General features: G+C 37.2%; 1 protein-coding gene across 1 annotated transcript in view; it reads left to right on the top strand.

Annotated features, from left to right (window-relative positions):
* The window catches only part of LOC116911743 (contactin-associated protein like 5-3), an 820,968-nt gene that overhangs the window by 414,892 nt on the left and 379,217 nt on the right, over positions 1-26,859 (top strand). Inside the window, exon 11 of the mRNA XM_032915729.1 lies at positions 26,374-26,480. Coding sequence (XP_032771620.1) covers positions 26,374-26,480 — 107 coding nt within the window. The remainder of the gene's footprint in view (positions 1-26,373; positions 26,481-26,859) is intronic.

Below are 26,859 nucleotides of genomic sequence, written 5' to 3'. Positions count from 1 at the left end.
ATACAACCTGTCATTTCACCCTTTTCTAGATAGCTATCAACTTCCAAAGTGATAATACATACATATTATAATTAGAATCTGTTAAAAACCAAATGCAGGTGACATTATTTCCTTATGTCTCTTAGAGTTTAGACGATGGATGATTGAAAGCAAAAGATAGAAAGTTCTTCAAGTTCAAAGCAAAGGACAGAAATGGATTGAGCCAAACACAGAAGAGAAGCATGCCAAGCGTTAAAAAAACTGGCATGTTCTGCCAAGGTGGCATTTCCTTGAATAATTTACTTACGGATAAAACCTAGTGTACCTTCTGGAAAAGTGGTTAATGCATTTGTTTGAATAAGGAAACAGGTTTCAAATGTTCCTTACAGGTTAACCTTTATATTAAAGCATTTTGTCAACAAGTTTAATAGGCTCCTGCAAAGGTTTCTATCCTAATAATTCTGTAGACACCTCAATATTGTCACAGCCAATCAAAAGCAGATAATGATGCGAGAGAAAGGAGACTAATTTGGACTATCTGGGTTTCCAAGCACTGCAGTCACAAATTCATGTAATGTTTACCATATCCAGAACATCACTGACTTAATAGTAACACAAAGTCAGTGTTACCATTCTACCCAATTTTTCACATTCAGCAAGATAGATTTTGACTATAATAGTTAAGTAAGGGAGCTATCCTTTATTTGACTAATGGCTCTTATGCTACTCTAGGTTTACAGACATGACTGAACAATCTTCTAAGCATTACAGGGGATGGAGAAAGAGCTCATTCGGAATATGTTCACTTTCCAGACCTGAAGCCCAGCTTTACTACTCACATCCATGGACAAGTGTGGGATATGGTAGCTGACACTTTAATATCATCCAGGGGAGGTAAAGTTGGGTGTACTACTGGGGATCATTGCCTAGGCAACCTAGCATAATAGGCATGTTTCAATTATAAGAATCTAAAACCATAATTAAGTAGATGGCACCTAAACACGTCATTTGAGATTGTCATTTGGCCTTCACATTCTTCCTAACATGTACATCTGCACATACATACCCTACATTTTCTATTGGAGCTCACACACACAAAAAATTCCAGAACCCCGTATTAACATCTATGAATGCATGTACAGGATGCATTCATTCACAGTGTAGCATTTTCTATTGAATCCTTGAACACATCTAGATCTTATTTGTTGAGAGATTGCTCATATTCTGCTAATATTTCTTTGTGGTCTTATCAAATCTTTTCTATATGTATGGCAGGTTCCTTTCCTTTTCCTTCAGTTAAGGGCCAACAGGGAAATATGGCTTTGATACTAGAGCATGTGCTTTGTCCTGAATTGAACTTGCTGGTGTCCTTGAGTGCATGATGTCTGATTTCACTAAAACTGAACATGAACTTATTCGTGTGTAGCGTTTGGCAAATTTCAGTGGGTGAAGTGCCTTGGTAATAGTAGCGAACATAGCTGAGTGCTAAACAAAATTGTGATCACTGTCTTCAGAAATCTCTGTTAAAGATGTTAGAGATGATAGCGATTATAATTATTTTTCATTATTCCTTCCTTTTCATGTTTTCCTCATAATGCTCCATACCTTTTTTATTTCTCTTCCTCTACCTCCTTTTCCTTTTGAGACAGAATATCACTATTTGTGCAGGTTGGCCTAGAAGTCACTATATAGTTGATACAGGCCTGGAATTAAATTCATAGTATTAGTTTCACCTTAGGCTACAAAACAATTAATATTTTAGGATGCCATGCCTGGTTAAGAAACAGAAATTGATCAAAAAATTATGGAAACAATCCTATGTTCCCAAAATGCACAAGCAGCATGATATAGATACATGAAGCATTTGAAGATGGTCTGAGATGAAGGCCAGTGTATATGGGGCTCAAGAAGAGCAGATGCACATATCACTCTCAGAATTAGAGAAAGAGTTGTTTACAAGTCACTGCCGATCACTATCAATGAACTTCTGAGAGTCTATATAGCTCTGTCTAAGTGTTCTGTGCTGTTTTCCACCTTGTCATTTCACCTGAGTCTGAGGGACCTGAGTGCCTTTCTTGGGGACTTTTTAATTATCATTTTAGCTAAAAGTAAATTTCTTTTGTGTCTTATTAATTGTCAACTTGATAAAATCTAAAATAACAACAAAAAAGGACTTTGTTTTGTATACAAGTGAATTTCTAAATTGAGTTAATTATTTTGGAGGATCCATTCTGGATATGAGTAGCATCATCTCATGGGCTAGTATCATGAACTGAATTAAAAGTCAAACAGTGACTGGAGTACTAGCCTTCATTTACTCAGCCTCCAGACTTCACACTAAATGTGACCTGCTATCTTGTGTACCTGCTGCCATGCCTTCCCTGTTATGGTATACTGGACCCTCAAATTGTGAGCCCAAATAATCCCTTGTAATTTTCAGGTTTTTTGGGGTGGTATTATGTCACTGCAGTGAGACATATAATAACTATGCTTATGTTTTGTCAAATTTTGAGGTAGACAGAGCTCCCTTGTCGGCTTTACTGTTCTCTGCTTCCTTTTCATCCTCTTTTCCCAACTCTTTACTGGATACAATGGTCAGCTATGGACATTACTTGTACTCTGTGTACTGGGAGAGAGTTTTTGAAGTCAGATATTACATTCTACTGAGAGCAAGTGCTTTACAATAAGTTAAAACATGAACATTTCTGACTTTAACAGCATTAGCTACTGGTTATTAGAGATGAACCACACATGACCCTTACACAAGTAAGCAGTATACTTTGGTGCTGGATTAGTATTTATACAAGATGAAAAATAAACTTAGAAAAATTTGGTATTCACCTAAAACCCTTCACACTTGGGGATGGATGGCAAACACTTGGCACAGATTAGAACATGTATTAAGGAAAGTAACACACATTACTTATGTTTTCAGTGCTATATAATAATTCCCACACTTCTACATCATGTTAAAACCAAATTAAGTGGAGCTTAAGGAGAGGCACATTCTCACCACTCGACCCAGAGTTTGTGATGCACTTTCATGTAGTACACACTCAATGAAATTAAGTAATAATATGCCATCTATGAATTGCAAATTCAACCATTCACTTCTTTCTCATCTTGAAAATTTCCCACATGGTTAGCTTCAGATTTTGCTCCACTTGAAAACCATGCATACCTAATAAGCATACTACCAGTGCCAGCTGTCATTACTCACTGGGTGTTAAGTGCTTCTTCTGTAACCACTGACTAGTGAGAATATTTTTGTTTAGCAAGGCAATCTTAAAATTAGACAAGCGAGCCATGGCTATGTATCTGAACAATGTAATCTATAAATAATACAGTAGAAGGAAGCACACTAATATGATATTCTTATTACAGTCTTGTGCTTTAAGAAAAAATAGGGCATGTGAGCCATGGAAGGCAGCTGTAAGGTTGGTTCTGTTTGCCTGGAGGAATGGCACAAGATGTGTCACTGAAGGGTGCTAACGATTTTGTGTTCATGTCAGCTCTTGTCTAAATATGAAATTATTGAAAATATAAATTAATTTTTGGCCCAGAAAGCAAGAGTAGAATTATACATAATTTTTCCTAATCTTTATCAAAAATACCTGGTGATGCATACCTGTTATTTATTTATTTATTTATTTATTTATTTATTTATTTATTTACTTATCTATTTATTGGCTATGTCAGACTCCACCATTTTCTGGTCTGAAAAGCTCCCTCTAACTTATGCCAAAGTAGTTTAGCATCTGGAGAGAGAGAGAGAGAGAGAGAGAGAGAGAGAGAGAGAGAGAGAGTATACACATACTCTGTATGTGTATGTGCCTATGTATGCATGCACATGTATGTTCATATATAGTTATTCACTCTGTTGTTTCCATTCCTTATACTTTTCCCACAGGATCTCTTATAAAACGTATTTATATCTTAAATGTGTGGCTGCACAATCTGCCTAGAAAGCCTCAGGTATCCTACTACCTCTTCTTTAGCAATAAGATTACAGATTCATGCCACCATGAGTTTACATGAGTTCTGAGGATGTAAACTCAGTTCCTCATGGTTTCACAGCAAGTAGTTAAGTGTCAAATCGATATTCATAGTCCCTAAAATGTCATTAAAGCAAATGAAAAGTGATAAAAGAATAGAGTTTGGTGAGCTTTTTTTTTTCTGCTTTGAAGTTTTTTGTTTTAATCTTTTTCTATCTGTACTTGAGTCTAAGTAGGAACACTTAAATACAGTAAAATGAAATGAGAGGAAAGATTCCATACTGCAGCCTATTCTCTACTAATTATGTGGTGCAAACCTCTGAAGTGCTATATTGGAACATAAAAGTAAATTCTTCTCATTTTACAAAGGAGGGAGCTGACATTGACAGGAATCAAATGACTTTTTCAAGTTATATAGACAGCAAGTATTTTCATTACCAATTTAGCAGGTTCATGAGAACTTTTGAAACATAAAATACTATTGAAAGTTGAGGGGTTGGGGATTTAGCTCAGTGGTAGAGCGCTTGCCTAGGAAGCACAAAGGCCCTGGGTTGGTTCCCAGCTCCGAAAAAAAAGAACCAAAAAAAAAAAAAAAAAAAAAAAAAGTTGAGCTCCACGTGAACGGTTCTGTGTGAATCATCTGGAAGACACATGATAGCATCTATGCAGTCACTTTTTGCCTGGATCAATGCTGAGGAAGGATATGTCAGTTTAAAGGCTGATAAGCTGAGATATGAATCAGGAAAAGCACTTGTCTAGAGATAATTGATCAGAGGATCTAAACAAAAACCTTGTTCACGATAGGTATTTAAAATAATGGTATCCCAGAATGCTAGACCACTCAGATTGTTTCTCTGGAATGAGGATTAGTTTTGTGCTGTGTCAAACACCCTAACAAGTCTGTGGGCTACTTAGAAATATTGATTGAGAAGAAAAAAACAAATTTTTCTATTGGACACATCACAATATTGGCTTATCCAAACTTCTTTACATAGATAGCATGAAGCCAGACTCCCATCTCTGAGATATTAATTATGATCTCAGGAAATGTTTCCTTATTCAAATAAGATCGAGAAATGTCAAAGTAACAAAAGTTAGAAGAATTTTTACTGAAGGATTTCTCCTGCCCTCCACTCTTTCTGTATATTTGCGTGTGTGTCTGCGTGCGTGTGTGTGTGTGTGTGTGTGTGTGTGCATGTGTGTGTGTGTGTGTGTGCATGTGTGTGTGTGTATGTATGTATGTATATGTGTGGTACAAGTGTTTATTTCATATGCTTACAAACTGTACAAGGGGAAATCATTAGAAGGGGCCTATAATTTCACAAATAAATCTGATCACTGTAATGGTTATTATTGATATTTTATTTTAATTTATTTTTATTTCATGTTAATATTTTGCCTGCATGCATGTCTATGTGAAGGGGTCAGATCCTCTGGAATTGGGGTTATAGGTGTAAGCTTCCATGTGCTGCTGTGACTTAAACCTAGATCTTCTGTAAGAGAATTTGGTGCTCTTAACTATTAAGCCATCTCTCCAGTGCTAATATTGATTTTTAATGATGTAGTACCTAAACTCATGTAGGAAATAAACATTTGAACATGTCTGTGAGGGACTTTCTAGATTATGTTAATTGAGGTATATGTCTTAGATATATATGAGCAGCACCAATACATGGAGTAGGTCCTGACAACAATGAATATAAAGGAGATGTTTAGCAGCATACATTCCTCTTCTTGCTGACCACAGATGCTGTTAAGACCTGCTGCCTCAACCTGTTGCTGTACCTCCTCTGCTATGATGGATGTACCCTCAAACTGAACCAAAGTAAAACATCGTCTCTTAGCAGGATTTGACAAGTGGTTTGTAATGGCTACTTGTGGAAGGAAGTGACTAATATAGTCACAAAGCACTTCTCTAGGTGAAACTGTTTCTCAGCATGTTTCTACTGCTATAGTTTTCAGAAGTTATCATAAGCACCAGGCTCCTTTGGCTTTTCCTGATGTCACAGAGGCTGCACTGAAGGAAATTGGGGGCTGTTGGTAGGCACTGGCATCCCTGTGCCCTTTTCTGAAAATCTGATGTTTCTTCTCTCTGCTTTTTTCTGATAAATTTTTGCCTTCCAGTGCTGTTGAACATGGGCTTTTAATGTGTTCATTTGGAGGATTACACTTGTCAGTTTCCACGTGACTCTTGAGTTCTGAGCCTTACTTTCTCTGCATATAGTGGTACTGTCTTACAGAGTTGTTTTATTGATCTGTTAGAGTAAAGTCTACTATGCTGAGTGTGGAGTTGAATGTAGGGCAGAAATAATGGCTTTGTTTTATATGTGAGGGAATGGGTAAGAAGAGAGTTTAATCTATCTTCTCTACCTCCAAAGACCTGGAAGTAAACAACACCAGCAAGTTGTGCATCAATTTCAGTCAGTAGTCCTAATAATGGTGATTCTGAACTGGAACCAGATGCTAGCCAGTGCTGGTGCTCCAGGGAAAAAGACTGATGATGTGATAGGCAGCAGAGGCCTGAGCCACAGAAAGGAAAGCAAAGATGAGTAAAAGTTAAGTTTCTTAGCTTCTGAAAGGAAAAATTTAAATGAAAATGAGAGGAGACTACTGCCAGCTAACAACTGTCACATGACATTCTTTCACAATGGAGAGAAAATGCAATTAATAAGTCATTAAGGGCTGGAATTTCTGGTGCAGGTTATGAATATTGATGCTAAAGTCACAGGAGGTTGTTGTGTAAAAGAGACAATGATTATAGGAAATAGGGGCTGGAGAGATGGCTCAGAGGTTAAGAGCACTGACTGCTCTTCCAGAGGTACTGAGTTCAATTCCCAGCAACCACATGGTGGCTCACAACCACCTATAGTCAGGTCTGGTGCCCTCTTCTGGCCTGTAGTTGTATACATGCAGGCAGAAAGCTGTATGATGTATACATAATAATAAATAAATTAATTAAAAAAAAGATTTATTTTATAGGAAATAGATAACTGTGTCTTTTATAATTTTGGGGGAGTGAGTGTGTGTGTGTGTGTGTGTGTGTGTGTGTGTGTGTGTGTGTGTGTGTGTTGCATTTGTGTGTGTATATACATATGCTCCTGAATACGTATTCAAATATTAGAGGATATCAAATGTACTTTTCTAATACTCCATGTCTTATTCCCTTGAGACAAGTACTTCTACTGACCCTGGCACTCAGCTGGTAGACAACAAGCTACAGTAATCTTCCACTCTTTGTCCACCAAAACAGAGCTGGACTTACTGGTGCATGGAGCTATTCACCACTTTATTTTTAATGTGGGATCTGGGGATTCAAATTTAGGTACTTTCTTATAGCTGACCCACAAGTGTCGTTGTCTATTGAGCCACCCTCCCAGAGCAAGTATCTTTAAGTATTTCTTGGTCAGATCATTGCATCCTTCACCATTTCTCCCTGTACTTGCTCATTTTTATGTCAAATTGATATAGAATGGAGTCATTTGAGAAAAAAAAACTATAATTTATCACATGCCTCCACCAGACTGCTTCACTGCGGGAAATTGTCTTGACTGATAATTGATGTGTGGTGGCAATACGTCACTGTGGGCATTTCCTCCTCGTGGTTTGTGGTCCATTCTGGGTGCTATGAGAAAGGAGACTAAAAATGCCATGATAGCAAGCCCATAAGTAGCACTTGTTCCTGGCATGCATTTTGACTCCAAGTTTCTCTTCTTTGTGAGTTCCCTACCTGATGAGGTGATTGTTGTAAACTGAAATAAACACTTTCCTTCCCAGGTTGCTTTTCGTCATGTTTTATTTGATTTTTGTCATGTTTTATCACAGTAACAGAAACTCGAAGACATGATTACATGGAGATCTTGAGGTTTTTTTCTAGGTACAGATACATAGAAGTCTAACTACGTGTTCTCAAAATAGAATAATTCAGACAATACAAGATAATAAAGCAAACAGCTGAAAGTTTGGAAGAAAACAGATCTCCATGGAAAGGGAACAGACCACTCAGCAATGATCATGGTTCTGGAAGGCATGGGGCTTGCATCTCTCCTCTCAGTGCTGTCTCATTCTGTGTGCTTCATTCATATTGAGTACAGTCGTGAAAGTGGTACACTTTTTTTGGAAGTCCATTTTGCACAGAGCTCATATTCTTAGTAGCAGATATTTCCTGTTGTATTGACCTCCAACATATTATACTGTTTGGGGGACCTGGGCTGGCCCAACTAGGTTACTGTAGCTGATGATTGTTCTTCACATCCTGATTGAATGCAGGGACCTGTGATTGGTCATTCCTTCCTAGAGATTATTACTGCTTCATATTAGCACACTTTCTGGGAGTCATATATTCTTTAGTGCCTTACATTTGCCAGTGCAGGCTAACCCTTATATTCATCCAGACCAAAGATACCATCTTTAAGATTATCCAACTTTGGATGTTGCTAGTGGATGGCTCAGATTTCAGAGCTCTTAAGTAGCATATTCTTCACTATGTTGGTTTGAATGAGAATGGCTTCTATAGGCTCATCTATTTGAATGCTTAGTTACCAGATGGTAGAAGTTTTTGGAAGATATTAGAAGATGTGGTCCTCTTGGAGGAGGTATATCACCAAGGGTGGGTTTTGAGATTTCAAAACCACAAACTTCCCAAATAGCTTTTCTCCCCGCCCCCCCTACCCCCTGACTCTTTCCCTCTCTCTCTCTTTCTCCTCCCCATCTCTCTCTGTTTTGTGGTTGTTGTCTCATCATGTATACTCTAAGCTTCTGGTCCAATGCCTGCCTCCTGCCTACTGTCTGGTCCAATGCCTGCCTCCTACCTACTGCCCTGCTTTCCATCCTGATATTCATAAACTCATTTTATTAAAATGTAATCTCCAAATAAAGCCTTTCCTCTGTAAGTTTCCTGGCTCATGATGTTTCATTACAGCAACAAAAATGTGACTAAGACATACACACAAACACAGGATCCTCGAAATCAGAGAAGTTAACAGAACAGTCAAAAGCCCTGAAAGCTGTGACCCTGTAGCAAAGCATGTCCCAAGCTCTGAAGACAGGTGTGTGTGTGTGTGTGTGTGTGTGTGTGTGTGTGTGTGTGTGTATGTTTGTGTGTGTGTGTGCTGTTCTGCTATAGAAAGTCATTAAGTTCACTTTTGAGTTATATAAATATATCTTTCTTTTCCTAAAAAGGCTTAATTTGGGGGTTTGAAATTTTCAAGCTAAACTTATTAATATTAATCTCATCAGACCAAAATATTCACACTTTTTAACACTGAGTGTCTATGCAAATCTAAAATATAGGAATCATGTGAGGGAAGATTTGATGTTGTCCTATCCATGTGTGTGTGTCATCCTTGTCCAATGACTGATTGGCATGTACATGGCCATGGCAGGATCTGTAATAAGTCTATACCTAATACTTTCATGTTTGTTTTTGCCCTAACCATCCTGGAAAATAGATACAGATTTTATTTTAAGCAATGTTCATATTATATTCTAAGGGCAGGTACAAAATCAGAAGCCCAACGTGTTATTAACTGTCTGCATGTAGAGCAATTATCAGCATTGTTACTGGTATTGTTACAATCAGAGCCAGAACCCTAATGGCCAAATAGTAAGCCAGGTTTAGCCACCCATCCTCAATTGGCGAACTAGAACAACAAGTACTAATGAAAGCTAAAAAGGAAAAGTACTTAATTTGACCACATGGAGAGGAGGAGGAAGAGGAGGAGGAAGAGGAGAAGGAGGAGGAGGAGGAGGAGGAGGAGGAGGAGGAGGAGGGAGTTCCTGTGATGCTCTATTTCCCAAGACTGTCTTCAAAAGCCTTAATGAGGTTAAGGTTTAAACTGAAAGCAAGAGGTGTGTCTAGCTAAGTCCAGTTCAAAGATTCGTTCTGGCACATCCTATCTCTCCTGTAGTGTGTCTATAAGGTGGGCCAATAAGTTGCAAATCTTTCAAGAATAGATAAATACTTTCTCTGGCCATACTTGCCACCTCAGACTTTCAGTCTCCCAGCAGGCAATTCCTAAGGAAATTCCAATTTCTTTGGTTCCATTGTTTCTTATAGCCAGAGTAACAATATCCTTAGAATATTTTCATTCCTTTCAACACCATGTACTGCCTATGTGTTTCAGTTCTCTTCATTTCTTCCTCAAATCTCAATAGCACATCCTCATTAAAGCAAAAGGGGAGGGATTGTACAGGCCAGTGATCTGGGTTTTCTGCTCAGGTACACTAGTTATCATAAAATATAGATAAACAATTCTGAAGAGAGGTCTCTTTTAGCAGTCCATGTGGTTAGCAACAAAATTAGGAATATCTTAAAGGGTCAACTAGGTAAGCCATGTGAAGCAGTTCTCTTTTTCTTTTTCTCTATAAGTGGCCAAAATAAATATTTTAAAGGAATCAAAATAATTATTGTATATGTTAGGAGATAACAGCAATTATGGATATAGTAATGATGAATTTACACGTGTTTACTTCTGCCAGACTTTATAAAATTCTTTCAAGTATCCGGATGTTGCATTTTTCTGAATTTTACAAATAATAAAAGGGATATTCAGAAAAGCATATTCAGAGTTGTCACTCTGAGAACTGGACAACAGGAACACAGTGTATAACCTTTGTGAATGATTCCAAGATATTCCTCCCTGGAGTACCCCAGAAATTCACTGACCAATAATAGCCCCATCAAAACTGAGCAGGTACTCTTCTCATTGTTGTAACAAGATGTATAACAAAACCAACATAGGGAGCAAGGTTATGTTTTGGCTCATGGTATAAACGCACACAGTCTATCGTGTTGGAAGAGGTAGCAACAGCAAAGTCAAGTGGCAACTTCTCACATCATATTCACAGCCAGGAACAAAAGTAAAAAGGCAGTTGGGTTGAGCTAGAAAACCTCAAGGCTCATCTCAGGGACCAACTGGGTTCATGGATTCTGTACCTCCTAAGGATTCCAAAACTTTTCTCAAAATCACTATCAGCTAGAGTCCAGATATTCAAATACATAAACCTACAGAGAAGATTTCAAATCCAAACTATAGTAGTAGTAGTAGAGAAACACAATATCCTGTGTTCCTTATTCTCAGGCTTTCTAGCATAAGATTGATTTTTAATATATCATATGACATTTGGGGAAAATCCCCTAGAGTTATTTAAAATTTCAAATAAATTATTTGGCCTCTGGTATTTACTCTTTTCAACATACCAGAAGCTGTGGTAGTGACCACAGCTATTGTAGCCATGGTGAAGTGTCCAGAGAAATTTCAATACTACAAAAACAGATTTAGAGCAGAAGACTTAAGAATGTCTGTAAAAATAAATCAAGTTTCTTAAGAAAGTAAACTAGTGCTCTTCCAAGTAAGGAAATGGGCCAGAATGCTGGGAAAGAAAGAATGTTGAGAGCCCAATAGCCTGGTCCAGGACCATGTGACTGTTTCGGGCTCACTCTGTAGCGTATCCCCATCTCTTCCGATGTTCATATGCTGGGGGATTTTCATGTTCATGATTCTTCTCTTGCAGGTATTCCTGGCGGTGACAGGTTTGCAATCTTTCTCTGTCATTTTTTTAAAAAAATGTTAATATTTTAAAAATATTTTGTTTTTATTTTTGTGTATTGCATGTATGTCTTTGTGTGGGTATGTGTGTCAACTGGAGCCAGTTATTATTTTATTCTGTTAAGTGATATTCTAGGCCTATTTACAACAGATAAGAGCAGTACCTGAAAATTAAATTAAACATTTCTAAACTTGTTTTTTAAAATCGAGGTCTCTGTGTGTGGGAGTAGATTATTCACTTGCGTTGTGTTGGCTCCCCTATTTTGCTTGCTGAATTCTAAGAACATGATGACTTGCAAAGATAAATTGCTCTCTCCAGCCTTAGTTTATAATATGGCTTACTTTTTCGTAGATATTTTTCAATAAGACTGAGTTAGAAGCTTTAGAAGTAGAACTGAATACTTGTTTAAATTAGACTGAGAATGGCATGTGTTCCTTGTAGATAAATGTCATAGTGTTGTCAATGTTCCCATTCTCAATAACATGACATTACATTGACTTCATGCCCACCCATTCCCTTTTTCTTGCTTCATTTTTATGTCATGCAAAGATCATCTAGCAGGAGAATGATCCATTGATAAGTGTGCAGGGATGAGGCTGGGAAATAGTTGTACCTGTACCTTCTATAATCAACATGTAGGAGCTGAATCTGAATCTGAGACTCATGATGTGTGAATGTGATTCATTCCACATCTAAAATAGATGTGCCAGTTGTCTCAGCAATCTACAGTGAACGTAAGAGAGGCATACCTGAAAGGGCTCCAGAGTTTACTGCAAACACAAAATGAGCATATTGTGCAAAGCTTATCTAAATAATACAGTGTTTTAATTTAAGTTTCATGAAATGATAGAACTATTTACAACAGGACAGAAACAAATAGAAGAGGAATAAAAGTAAAGAAAACTTATATCTACTCCAAAATCCGAGGCAGCTTTTGTGCCAGATAGAAATGGAAGCATAAAAATCACCTCAACTCCACCATTTTAGGATCCTAGTTTCATCCCCTTGTTACTATGACAAGAGACCCTGACAAAATCAGCTTTGAGCAAAAAGAGTTTATTGTAATTTACAGCTCTAAGTTACAGTGCATCACAGAAGAGCAGTCTAGGCTTCAGGTTAAAATGCCTGGACACATCACAAACATAGTCAAGAAAAGAGAGAAACAAACACATTCTTACTTACTGCTCAGCTATCTTTCTCAACTTTTTGGTGAACCTAAGGTCTGTAGCCCGTTTCCCTGTCATGTCCACATGAACATGCCTTTCTATCCTACCCCAAAATTAGTATTTCTGTGCTCCCACTTCTTCTTTTCTTAACAGTTTTGAAAAAAAAAGTGGAGTGAATCATGCTGATAAGCTCTGAGCTCTGATCCTGAATACTCTGTTCTTTATAAAAGTGGCCTTGACAAACTGGAGGGGAATAATGCTCAGTGGTTATCAGCTTCCAAGGAAGGGAATTTGTCTTGTCAGAGGCTCCTCCTTGAGACCCAGCACTCTTATCCCCAGTGTTGTATTTGCATCATTGATGAATTTGCAGGCCTATTTGACCACTAACATATACCCATTTCCTGAAGATTTCCTCAACAACAATTCACAGTAGGACTCTCTGCTGTGTTTCAGATCCTGGCAATGTAGGAGACTGGCTTCTGACATTCTCTTTTTATGTACTTAATTTTTTAATGTCTGCATCTGTTGTAATTACAACACATTTTAATCATCATGAAGACCCAACTCTGGGAGTCAAATGGGATTATGATAATTGGTAGACTAGACAGGCATAGAATGGGATTTCAAAGATTTGTGGAAAAGCTATCTGACCAAAAACAGATCAATGCACTTGGCTGCTAATTAAAGGGAACAGACAAAGGAAAGCAGCCTAGCTGATTTCTAACGTATGAGCATCATTAAACAGCTTACATTAATCAGCGTGCCTTTTCAAGACTATTGAAATGTTTTGTTTTTCAATCTCTAAGGAAAGCATATAGAATTCAAATCAACCTTCAATTGTACGGAAAAGTGATATGAATTCTGAAAATGGAATATAATATTCATCTACATACAGATTAATTTACATATTATTTTATTCTCTAGAGATGTTCAGGAGTTAAGAACACTTCGCTGATCTATAGAGGGCCAAAATTTGGCTCCTATCATACATACTAAACATTTATAACTGTAATTACTACACCTAGTATCGAACACCCTCTCCAGCCGTCACAGACATCCATACTTAACAGATGTAAATACAATTTTAAAAATAGAATAAAGTTTGGTAGAGCATCAATCATTTGAACTTTTGGAAATCAAAAGGTTTATCAAACGTAGGACTTCCATACTAGTCTGTTACGAGAACTGTACAAGGGAGAGTAACAGTAAGGAAGTATTTCCTTAAGCTCCTATAGAATCACAATGTTTTTGTTGTGACTTGTTCATGACCTAACGACCTTTTGGTCGTTCAAATTGAGAATTTTAGGTGAGTTTCCTACCTATTAACAGTATAGCTGTGTGAATGACTTCTCTATAAGACATATACATGGACCAACACTTAACCGCTGTGCTTATTTTTTACGTAGATGAGCCTGTTATGTTAATGTTTACAAGTGACTTTCAAATTTTTCACAGACCAATATAGGGGTATAATAAATAGTCATCCTTAGGAGTATGTTATCAGATGGGCTTCCAGAGGAGCACAGGCTCCATCTATTTAATTATACTCCTAAAAGTCATGGAAAGAAATAGAGTAGATATGAATGCTTGCTTTAACGTAGGAGAAAATGAGGGAAAACATATATGTGTATATATATATATATATATATATGAGAGAGAGAGAGAGAGAAAGAGAGTCTCTACTGTACATTGTGTACATTGTGTGGGTGTTATGGAAACTGGGCCCTGGAAATAACTCCGGATTTTACCTGTCAAGTCCACTTAAATCTTGGCTCTCATGCAGTTTCAATAACCTTCCTGCTCAGACACTATGCCACATTCCCGTATCTTAGTTTGGTCTAGTTGGTTCCCTCTAAATGTTGAAACCATTCCCTACATGTTTGTGTTTCTCTTTTCTTCTTTCAAATAACAAAATTTAATAAAATACATGTGGATGCCTAGAAAGATTGAACGGTGTATAAAGTTCTTACCACACAAAGATGAGTTCTCCTGCACAATTTAATTGTTGAGTGTGAATGACAGATCACATGTGATACCAGTATGGGAGAAAAATGGGCAGGTGATCCTTGACAGATTATCATAATCAATCAGCTTTGGCTTCATTGGAGAGATCCTGATTCAGAAAATTTGAAGACAATGAAAGAAAACACCAGAGGTCAACATCTGGGCTTCACATGCCTGTACATATACATACTCATGCCCTCAAGCACAAACAGCAAATGTACCAATACATAAGCCAAAACTCATACACACAAATTCAGACCACACACACACACACACACACACACACACACACACACACACACACACACACACAAATAAAATGCAGTTGTTCTATGAAGATGCTTTTATCCAGTAACTTTCTACATATACAATGCTGGTCTGTCAGTACTCATGGGTGACTGGGTTTTTGTCTTAATTTGTTTAAGCCTGTAAGTAGATCCTGCAGTATTTATTCCATCCTCCAAGAGGATATTTCCATTAGCTTTTCTGTTATGAGGCAACACATGACTTCCCAACCAATTGTAAAATACAATGAGTTGTGTGTGCATTCCTAAGTTTAATCCTGTCATTTAGAGAAGAGAAACTAGCACAGGGCTCGCCTGGCATGCATGAATTCTCAGGTTTCTCAGTAGCAGAATAAACAAAAACCTGTTTCTTTTATTTCTATTCAAACAGTTAATAATTTAATATATAAGAATTCTGTTTCTCCCAGGTCTTATTTTCTCTATATACAAACAGTAATTATAACATCAAACTACACATTTACTTTGGATATTGTATGAGTGAAACACGCATCTGGGTGCCTGTGCCTTGTGAATGGATGCATGGGATTACATGTGGAGGCCATAGCAGAATATGAGTGTCTTTCTCCATCACTCTCTGCCTCACTGCTTTAAGACAGGCTCTCTCACTGAATCAGAAGCTTGATGTTAATCTAATCTGGTCAGGTAAGGTGATTTAGATTCATTTGTCTATACCCCACAGTGCTGGGGTTACAGGAAAGCTCAGGCATGTTTGGCTTTTTACCTGGTATTTGAAAATTGAACTCAGTTCTTTCCAATGATCTTGCTTACTGAGCCACCTCCACAGAGACTATTCACTTACTAGCATGTTGTCTATTGGGAGATTTCCTCTTCCCCTTACATTCAATGCTCCTCTTCATTTTACTTGCCTCTGCATTCCACAGTAAGTATAGGTGTTCCACCTTTAATACATCCCCAATGTAATATGTGTGTGTGTGTGTTATTTTAAAATTGTTATCCTTGCTAATAATTTAATGAATGCTTTTGAACATATACATAAATATGTTTGGACCCCTTTTTATCCCAAGAAGTAGATTTTCAGGTCAAGACATCCACACAGTCTACACATTGAAAATGTTGTCATGCTGATAGCATCTATCTGAAGGTATTAAAGGAGCAGAGGCAGAGGAAATAGAAAAAGTCTTTAGAGCTTCTAGCTGTGCCATGGGAATTTGTTCTGAGACTTCACAATTTAGATGAGAGTTATGACACAAATGATTGTTGTATTGAAGATTGAATGGTTAGAGTGCTAGAAGCCTAAGAAAATAGATCAGTAGAGGAATTGTACTCTACTTCTGCTTACTGTTTACCCTAATATAAGCTTAACTTCTACAGTTTCTCACCATGATGGACAGAAACTTTGATGGACAGAACAGATACAAAATTAATCAAGACTAAAACAACCCTAAAAATGTTTACTGTCTCATTAAATACATACGTTTATAAATTTAAAACCACATTTAAACTATATTCTTTTTATTTTCTGTAAAAACAAATTTACTACATTAAATAACGAGTATGTGATTAAAACAAAATTCAGAAAATGATAATTTAACTTCAGTGAACATCATTCTGTCTTAGACTTTAACATCTAAATCATTTGTATCACACACATTAACTTGAAATTTACCAGAATCAAACCAAGACATATTGTCAAAAATTATAAATGAAACATAATTTTTGAAATGTTTTCAAAGTGTGATTAATATTTTGATATAAAGAAAACGTCTTATTATTTTGGAAATGTGGCATTTTTAGGTAGAAAACATTGCATGTTTCTTGTTACACATGAAGTATAAAATAGAAATTTTGAAGACTTTCAATGATTATTAAACTCATTGATTTGGTGACAGTGTAAAAGCCTAAATAATGTTCCTTCTGACAGTCACAACTGTTGTTTGGTCTTAACTCTCCTACAATCCATTGCAAATATGTTTAAAAAATATATATACTTGTTTTTAAAATTCAATAATTCTAATTCATTTCCAGAGTAATTCAGAATATACAACGAGAAGCTTCTGGCTCACAGAGACTCACTTGGGATTTTATGTCTTTCAGTACCATACTATTTGTCACCCTTAAATATTAATTCAATGTTCGGATTAATGAAATTTTGATAGTCGGTTCAGATTTTTTTTTTAAATAAACAGCTGCATGCATCAGGACCATATGTAACTTGTTGAGCAACAAAAGTTTGGACATGATGCCATCAGGGACCTGGTGAAGGATCTGCCACACACGGCTCACAGCAGGCTACCAGAAAAGATACTCAGAGAGCAGAGAGGCATGCTGAGTGGATCTTGATCTACTTCCTGATCACTGAGAGCTAAGCATCCATCATTGCTAGAAGTCCAAAAGTCTTCTTTATTTCTGAATATAAAGAATCTTTATGCACCTATTAAATGACCCATGATAATATTATGCAGTTTTAAACCTGGTAACTTCAGGTTTAACAGCTTTACAGGGTCTGCAGTCACCTGTACAGTTGTTCAGAAAGTAAATAGCCTAATCAGTATTGTTTTTAATATGAGTGTTACAGACAAGAGTGAGACTGCATCAACTCAGATAAAGCACGAATAAAGGTCAGCCACCTAAAAAGAGGAATATTGCAGAAATTGCCATTGGTAATTTTATTTTAAGGATTTCACCTTAGTAATGAAGTAAATTATTAATGAAAATAGAATTGAAATTGGCCTTTCCAGTTTTAAGAAATTTATAGATTTAATTATGCCTTATTATTATTATATAATACATAAGTGAATATATTTCATTATATAATTTTATTTGTTCCTATTTAAGCCATTTTTATATTGCTAAACACTATTTTGTATCATAATATTGTCATATGTGTGTGTACATGCATGTAAATTTACACACATGTATACAGTTGTGTGTGGGAGTGGTGGATGAGTGTGTATATCTGTGTATAGAGACCAGAAGACAATGTTAGATGTCATTTTCTTTTCTTTTCTTTTTTTTTGTGTGTGTGTTGGGGACAGTCCCTGTAATTGGCACCTAGGCCTGGAATATTAGGCTAGGGTCACTGGCCTCCAAGCCTCCGTGATATACCCATCTCCACCTCCACAGTACAGTGTTTGCCCCAGTATTTTGCTTCCAGTATTTAGTGTTTTAGTGGGTTTGGGGGAATTGCACAAAGGTCTCTAGTTTGTATGATAGTTTATGAGCTGAGGTATTGCTCTGGGTTCCAAAATATCATGTTATGGATCAAATTAAAGATTCTTGGCAATCTCTATGAAGCTTCTCTCCTTTCTCCTTGGCAGAGTTTTGCTCTAGTAAGTATACTTGGAGCTGTTTGAAGATGAACCTCTGGCACAGGTAAAGGGAGAAAGCTAGTGTCCTTGCCAACGAAGGACTTTACAGGCTTAACTACTGGGCTGATGATTTGCCCTCATTGAGTTTTTACTCTTTTTACCTATGGAATAGAAAATCATACTATTAAGACCAAATCTCATTTGTGATTAAGGAAACATGTCAAGATTTCATTTAGAATTTTTTGGTAAAATAAACCTCTCAGAAAGCTAATATCAAATAGTATTGATGAATATATTTGCAGAAAGGCCAGACCAGATCATGATGATGGTGATGTTGACGGTGGTGGTGGTGGTGGTGGTGGTGGTGGTAGTAGTGGTGGTGGTGGTGGTGGTGGTGGTGGTGGTGGTGGTGGTGGTGGTGATGATGATGATGATGATGATGATAGTTTAAATCAATTAAGATATTCAGGTTATCCACTTATCTATCCTTGACTATTTGGTAAAGGTTGGTAAGATTTAAAGAAAGATAAATGGGTTAATTGAATTCCATAGCTCACTCTTAATTGTTAAATATCGGTGTGTGTGTGTGTGTGTGTGTGTGTGTGTGTGTTTGTATTAGAATTGAAACTTAATGAATATTTTCATATAGGCTTAAACACAAGGATTAAGAAAAGGAGAATTACTCAGAAAAAGTGAGATACATCCAAGAACAAAGAAGTGGTCTCATAACACAATAGTAGAAAATGAGACACACTCAAGTATGGTTAGATCCTCCTTGGAAAGATATGGAAAAAAACAAATTTTTATAGTCAAGCAAATTTTTATAGCAAAGATTAAGTCAGCATTGGTAGAAATTTTTCCTTAAGAAGTTTTAATTTCCCTCACACACAAATACTCTGTTTCTGACATACTGTGGTGCAATTATTTGTAAGTACTTAGGTTATGAGGTTGTTGGAACCCAGCAGTTCAATTCAATTACCAAAGTAGTCCAAGCAGTTTGTATTCTTTATTTGCATCACTAAGCATCCCTCAAGAAGAGCCAGTTTGTGGACCCATCTTACCTTTTCTACTCAGACAAAGTAGTTCCCCTTTCCCTTCCTTTTGTGTATGTGCAGGTGTGTGTGTGTGTGTGTGTGTGTGTGTGTGTGTGTGTGTGTGTGTGTGTTTGGTGTATGAACACATATATGTGAGAGTGTATACCACCATGCATACATATATATATGAGAAAGATTGATATTGGATATCCTTTTCTATTAGCCCTCACATTTTATTCTCTTGAAACAGGTTTTCTCAATGAGCCTAGAACTATGCTGGCAGCTAGACTCACAAGTGGATTTACGTCTGTGTTTGTCTTTTAACATGGATGTTAAGCATTCCAGTTTAGATTCTCAGACTTGCATTGTAAGCCACTATGACATCTCTCTGGCAGCCATGATTCACCCTTTTCCTCTGATTCCTATTTACCATGAGATGAAGTACATCTAGTTCCTGCCACCTGGTATTCTGTCCAGTGTAGCAACTTAACAGCAGAATAAATCTTCTGAAACCATGAGCAAAATGAATCTTTTTTTCTTTTAAGTCCCATGTGATATCATTGTTATAGCTCTCTATATGTAGCTTATACACACTGCCTCCTTATAGTAACATCTCTTCACTGTTCAGCCTCCCATTCACATATTAGTGTGTGACTCAGGAGCAGGCCGGTATGGAGAAGTAGAAACTTACTATACTGTCTTGCTGACAAGGCCTAGCTAAAAGAAGGCAATTCAGGTGGCTCCTAAACATGCAAAATATATATTCGTTCAACTCATCAGCTTCATCTAGTGTAGGCTGGGATGTTGGCAGAATACTGGCCTAGCATGTATCATTCCATTTCCAGTTGCACATAATCTGGATGCAGTGGTAGGGGAAACAGAAATGTGAAGCTGTTCTCAGCTGGTTTACTATGTCAAGACCATCCCTGATTGAGATACATGAGACACTATCTGAAATACATCAGTAACTAGAAGCAAAATCAAACAGTCATTTCTTAAATGTCTCTTTACTATTTGGGAACTGTTGGTGAATATATTCATCCATCTTTCCATTCTCATACTGAAATGGCCAACATACTCTACTTATTTAACAAAGGATGTTTATTTCATATGTATTTTTGAAGGTTGTAACTCCAGATGGATCAGTGTTAGCTTCCTCCATTGGCTGTGTCTCTTCAAGGGCTAGATAGCAATGTGAGACCATATGAGAGAACAAGAAACTGAGTACAGGAACAGGCTGAACTTGCTTCTATTCTAACAGTGTTCCTCTAAGAACTAAGGTGCTAAATGAGAAATATCTTTCCTAGAATACATTCCCAAATATCTCCCACCAATTCCCATTTATACCACCTTGGAGCAAAACTACTTTAGAGACAAAATATTTGACCACAGTAGACCCCTGAAGTATATAAAGAATTCGAATCATAGCAGTGACATAGATAACAAGCAGTATGGTGGGGAGCTTAGACTATTCAACCAGGGGAAAAACAAGTCCTAAACTTTTAAGAAGATATGCCAACCAACCGGAGCTTCCAGGGACTAAGCCACTACCCAAAGACTATACATGGACTGACCCTGGACTCTAACCTCATAGGTAGCAATGAATAGCCTAGTAAGAGTACCAGTGGAAGGGGAAGCCCTTGGTCCTGCTAAGACTAAATCCCAGTGAACGTGAATGTTGGGGGAGGGCAATAAGGGGAATGGATGGGGGGAATACACGTATGGAGGAGTAGGGGGGGATAGGGGATGTTGGCCCTGAAACCAGGAAAGGGAATGACATTCGAAATGTAAATAAGAAATACTCAAGTTGGGGTTGGGGATTTAGCTCAGTGGTAGAGCACTTGCCTAGCAAGCACAAGGCCCTGGGTTTGGTCCCCAGCTCCGAAAAAAAAAAAAAAAAGGAAAAAAAAAAAAAAAAAAGAAAAAAAAAGAAAAAAAAAAATCAAATTAATAAAAAAAAAAAAAAAAAAAAAAAAAAAAAGAAGATATTCAGAGTTACCAGAGTGTTATACGAAAGTGAAGGAGAACTGGAGAAATGGCCGAGGCATAACATATTTGTCTAGGAAGCATGATGACCTGAGTTGGAATCCCAGAATTCTCATAAGGTAAGACAGGTGTGGCAGTATACACTTGGAATCCCATAAAATGGTAAAGTGAATCCCATAAAATGGTAAAGTGGAGAAAGGTAGGTATCTGTAACTCACAGGCTGGAGGGCCTAGCCCACTTGATACATTTTAAGTCAATAAAAGATCCAGTCTCACTATCAAAACAAGAAACAAACAAAACAAAACAAAACAGCCAAAAACCCAGAAAGCAAAACCTAAGCCATCCAACACACACACACACACACACACACACACACACACACACACACACACACACCTGGGAGCACAGAAAGAGAAAAAAATAGAGAGAAAAACAGAGACAGATCATAATGGACAGTACTTGTGGAGTATCAGCAGTCGAAGTCATATTTGGTTCTCTACATGCATGAGTTCACAAGTACCTAAACAAAAGTACTTTAACAAAAAATGAAAAGGACAAAGCAAGGAGTAGAAGAGGAGAGAGGAGAGGAAACTCAAGAAAGGACAAAAAAGATAATAAAAGAAAGAATAGTGATGGAGAAGTGGGTCAGTAGTTAAGAGTTCATATTGGCTGTTCCTAGAACCTATATGCAGAAACTCCCAACTCCATGCAACTAAGGCATCAAGGGACCCAACACCCTATCATTGCTTCTTCCACAGGCAACTACACTGATTTACACATACCCATATATGGTTACACACATATACACATAATTGAAGTTAAAAGCAAATCATTAAGTAAATAGCAAATACTAAAGACAAAAAAATGTTTTTAAAAGACAAAAATGAGTCAGTAAAAGAGTAATGGAGACAGTCAGCAGCAATCAATTACAATTTTAAATAACATAGTTGTAGAATTCTCAGAGAAGGTGACATTTGTGTAGACACAAGGTCAGGAGTGTGTAAAAGAGTTTCCTGTGCAGAAGCAATTATACAGTCTGACAAAGGAACACCATTGACATGCCTGAGAAAGAAACAGGATGCCAATAGGAATGGAGAGACATAGGAAACAGAATAGAGGTAAATTTCAGTATTAATGGGTATATACAGCTCAGTAGGAACTGCTTGCTTATTTTCTACTTCTTTTAGCCAAAGAAAACTGATTCACTGTAGATGGTTGGAACATATTGTTCTTCAAGTCAGTAAAGCAACTTTTCTGCTTCTGAGTGATATATGAGCAGAATAGTCAAGGACATAAGCTATGTGATATCCACAGCTGTTCTTGGGAGAGATCCTGGTTATTCTCATGTCCAAAGCATCAGGAGAATGGAATTAAGTGATCAGATCCATGCAGACTCCACAGGTATAGACAGCAGGATTTGTTCAATTCACCATGAAAAGCTTTGAAGTAAAGAAGCTACAGGTCTCAAAAGGTATTATAACTGGTTTTCTCTTGCTGTCACAAAACCAAAAGCAATCTAGGTAGGAAAGGGTTTACTTGGTTTATACATTACAGTCCATTACTGTAGAAAATCAAGGTAGGAACTCAATCATGGTAGGGACTGGAAGGCAGAAATTGGCATAGAGATCATGAGGGAATACCACTTATTGGCTTGCTTCGCAAAGATTTCTCAGCCTGGTTTATTGTATAATCCAAGACCAAATTCCCAGAGGTGGAACATCTCAAAATGTGTTGGACAATTCTACCTCTACCATTTACCAAGAAAATTAACCACTAAGTTGCGTACAAGACAGTCTGATTGAGATGAAGTTCTCTCTTCCCAAATGACTCTGGCTTTTGTTAAGGTGAAAAGAAACTAATCAGTATCAGAATTTAAATAGTAAACCCTGACATAGCTCCAGTAGAAAAGACCAGCATTAGCAGATCTAGGCTTTTGGTAGTCAAGAAAATAGATGTATTTATATTGAAAACTTGTCCACTGAGCAGCCACATCTGTTCAGAAAGATTACAATTGGTGGAGGGAGCTGTTGCACAGTGTGTGCATGTTCACATGTGTGTGTGTGTGTGTGTGTGTGTGTGTGTGTGTGTGTGTGTGTGTGTGTGTGTGTGTGAGAGAGCGTTTGCACGTGTTTGTGTTTTCACCTATTTTTAGCTGTGCCTGTGGAGGTCAGAGATCTACGTAGAGTATCTTAATTATTGATTCCAAACTTGGTTCCAGGGTTCTGTTTTCCAAGTTGATATTCAAGAGAATAGATTTTGTTTTCTAGCTACTCAGTTTGTCCCAGCAATTTCCTCTTTTCCTCCCGAGTACAAAGATAGTAAGTGAGCTGTCCTGTTTGCCTGAAATATTACATGCATAGCAGGGATACACACACTACCCCTCATACTTGTGCAGTCACTGCTTTACTCACTGAACCATCTCTCCAAACCCTTATCCTGATAATTTAAATTGATATCCTATGTCTGAAAGTGCTAGTATCCACACACAATGTTCGCTTCCTTTTATAGCATTATGATATTCTTTTTCTGTGTTTGGTTCCAACATAATCATATTTGGAAAATAAGAGCAAATAAAAAACCTAAATAATAGTTAAAATAAACTGATTAAAGAATCTGGAAATAATGTTCATGAAACAGCCTTTGTAAATGAGCAAATTAGACTTGTAATTCTGGTTTCGAGTTTCTATTAAAAAGACGCTTTTTTAATCTCTGTGCACTGGTCCGAAATGCACCTTGCTATAAGGCAGCCCTGCATGTTCTCACTCATTTTTGTCTTTTTTTTTCTAAGAGTACTAGATTTTTTTACATTTCCCAGATATGCTTTTTATTTGCAAGGAAAACATCATTGATTTTTTTTCAGTGGCCAGATAGTAGACAAGTGACTTTGTAGGCTACATTTCCAATGTTAAATGGAGTTTATTAACACTAGTGTAAGTTCTGTTGGAGGTTTACTAATGATGTATTAAAAGATCTGGTTTTTCTGACAACTTGCCTCAAGCTTTCTCTTTCCATATTCAATTGGACTTGAGACTATCACACTAAAACCATTATAATGTATATACTATAAGGGAAAATGTGGTTTGGGTTTTTTTTTATATAATGATAGTGTGTGTGTGTGTGTGTGTGTGTGTGTGTGTGTGTTGTACAAGTACTTGTACATTTTCAATGCTGATGTATATACAGATGCACTTGTGTAGATCTGTGCACACGGAGGGGAGAGGATATGGGTGGGTGTTGTTTTACAGGCACCATTCATCTTGATTTTGAAATAGGTTCTCCCAGTGTTCAACCCAACAAATAGGCTTGACTGAATAGCCAGGGAGTACAAAGTATTTGACTGTCTCTTTCTTGTTAGCTTTGGCATTATAAGTGCATATACCATTAGATACATGGATTTGGGTGATTGAGTTCAGGTCCTAATGTTTGTGAGGAAAATACTTTATTGATTAAACTATTTCTTCCAGGACCTAGGAGACTTTCTTAGAAAATGTTAAGCTATCTGGAGACTAACAGATTCTCAAATCCAACCAATAAGAAAAATTCTTCTGAAAAATTCTTAATGTATCTCACAGACTGCATCACACAGGACAGAAAGTATTCAAAAAGCCTGGAAGAGCAAACAGGTCTTGGTAACAGAAACTACATCCACAGATGTCATTAGGGTTCTTATATCTCTCATGGTACATGCTGCAGGTTGCCTGATATTTTTCTTGTCTACTTTATATTCTTCATTTATGTGAATTCATGATCACAACAGATGTTAGCACATTGTTTTCCATAGCATACACAATTAAAATCAGGCTACTTGCAAATTTTCTTGGCATCCTACTTAAAATGAACATTAAAAAGGCATTGCTTAGTTCCCATTGGTTATCTTTGTGATGTTAAAGCAATAAATGCTTTGTTGAGGCAATAAGTGGATCAGATGGTAAAGATGCTTGCTGTTAAGACTGACAACCTGAGTTCAATTCCAGAGATCCCCATGGTAGAAGGAGAGAATTGACTCCCTCAAGTTGTCCTCTGACCTAAACAGATCCCACATGGCGTGTGTCCTCTTCCACCACATATACACATGCTAACTAAGTAAATACATGAATAAATGTAAAAAAACACACCTTAATGGATGCCAGGAAATATTGTGTGATAACTGAGTCTTCATTGAGTCTGCATGTGAGCACATACAGAAAAAGGGGATGAACTACATAGGCTCAGGGGATTCTTGAGAGAAATTAGCTAAGGGTAAGAGATGGTCAGAAGTCTAAACAGTTGATCCAGATACATGATGGCTCACAGCCATTTGTAACTTCACTTCCTAAAGGTCTGACACCCTTTTCAGGCCTCTTCCAACATCACATATAAACATATGTGGTATCTATGAAAATGTAGGCCAGCACTCCCACTCAAATTATAAGAGAAAATACGTAAGAGGGGGATTTTTATAAGTAAGGCAATGGGAGGATACCAAAGAGGTGTGCTGGTGGATGATGTTCAAAGCAGTGCTACTCCACAGAGTATGTGAGAAATGAATGGAGGTAGGGAGTTGAAATGATTTATTCAATTTGGGTAGAAGAACACCATGCTGATATATCATAGTTAATGTCTTTGGTATGGCTTTGACACTTTCTGAAAAGGTAGAATTGCCTTGCCTGTTAGTTGAGGAGCATTAATCTTTAAGCCATGTTCTGTTTCTGTGAATTGAGGTAGTTTCCTGGCCATTCCAAAAATGAAGTACAGACAGTATCTCCAAGACTGTTACCTATTTCATTTTTTTGAAAAAGCCACAGAGCATTCCAATACAAAATTATAACCCATTGCACTTTGTGCCACAATAAACATACCATTCTATAGATTATTCTCATTCCTGTTCAGGTCTCTGTGTAATAGCATTTAAGCTTTAATTTAAATGTAGAATTCAGCTCTGATATCCCACTACCTAGCACCATAAGCATGTTTGTATGGCTTTCATATCATTTAACTGACAGTTATGAAATATTAGAAAACCTCTTTCCCATTGCTGCTGCCAGTTTTTCCTTGCCTTTCTCTTTCAATAATCTTGACTTACTAGTTTTAAATTATTTCCCATTAGGTGTTTGCCAAACTACTGTGAACATGGAGGACACTGTGTTCAAACATGGACTACCTTCTACTGCAACTGTAGTAACACTGGTTACACAGGAGCTACCTGTCATGACTGTGAGTACACACAGTATATGAGCACAACTCTTGGAATACAGTATGGGGACACTGTATTCAGTATTGTGTTGGTAGTACTGTTTATTCCTTTGGTATGAATTATCCAATTGGATGTAATAAGTCACATAGTAAAGCATGCAGGAAAAAAGAGTGAACAAAGGCTTATCTTTATGGAGTTTATGAAAATAGGGCAAAGAAAGAGAAGTTGGATATGTGCTATAGTGAAAGAGAAAATGGTGCCAAGTATGCACAGAGGAGCTGTGCAACAAGTGGCATTGTCTTGATGGCTTGTGTTGTACTGTGCCAACAAGTAATTCATATATGTTACTTGTGACAAGTGGATTGTAGTTTGCCTTAGTTATTTTCTTACTACTATGAT

This window comes from Rattus rattus, chromosome 10, assembly GCF_011064425.1.
Source record: "Rattus rattus isolate New Zealand chromosome 10, Rrattus_CSIRO_v1, whole genome shotgun sequence".
Classification (NCBI taxonomy): Eukaryota; Metazoa; Chordata; class Mammalia; order Rodentia; family Muridae; genus Rattus; species Rattus rattus.
Note: the sequence above shows the minus strand (reverse complement) of the source record. Positions and strands in the feature narration are given on the sequence as shown.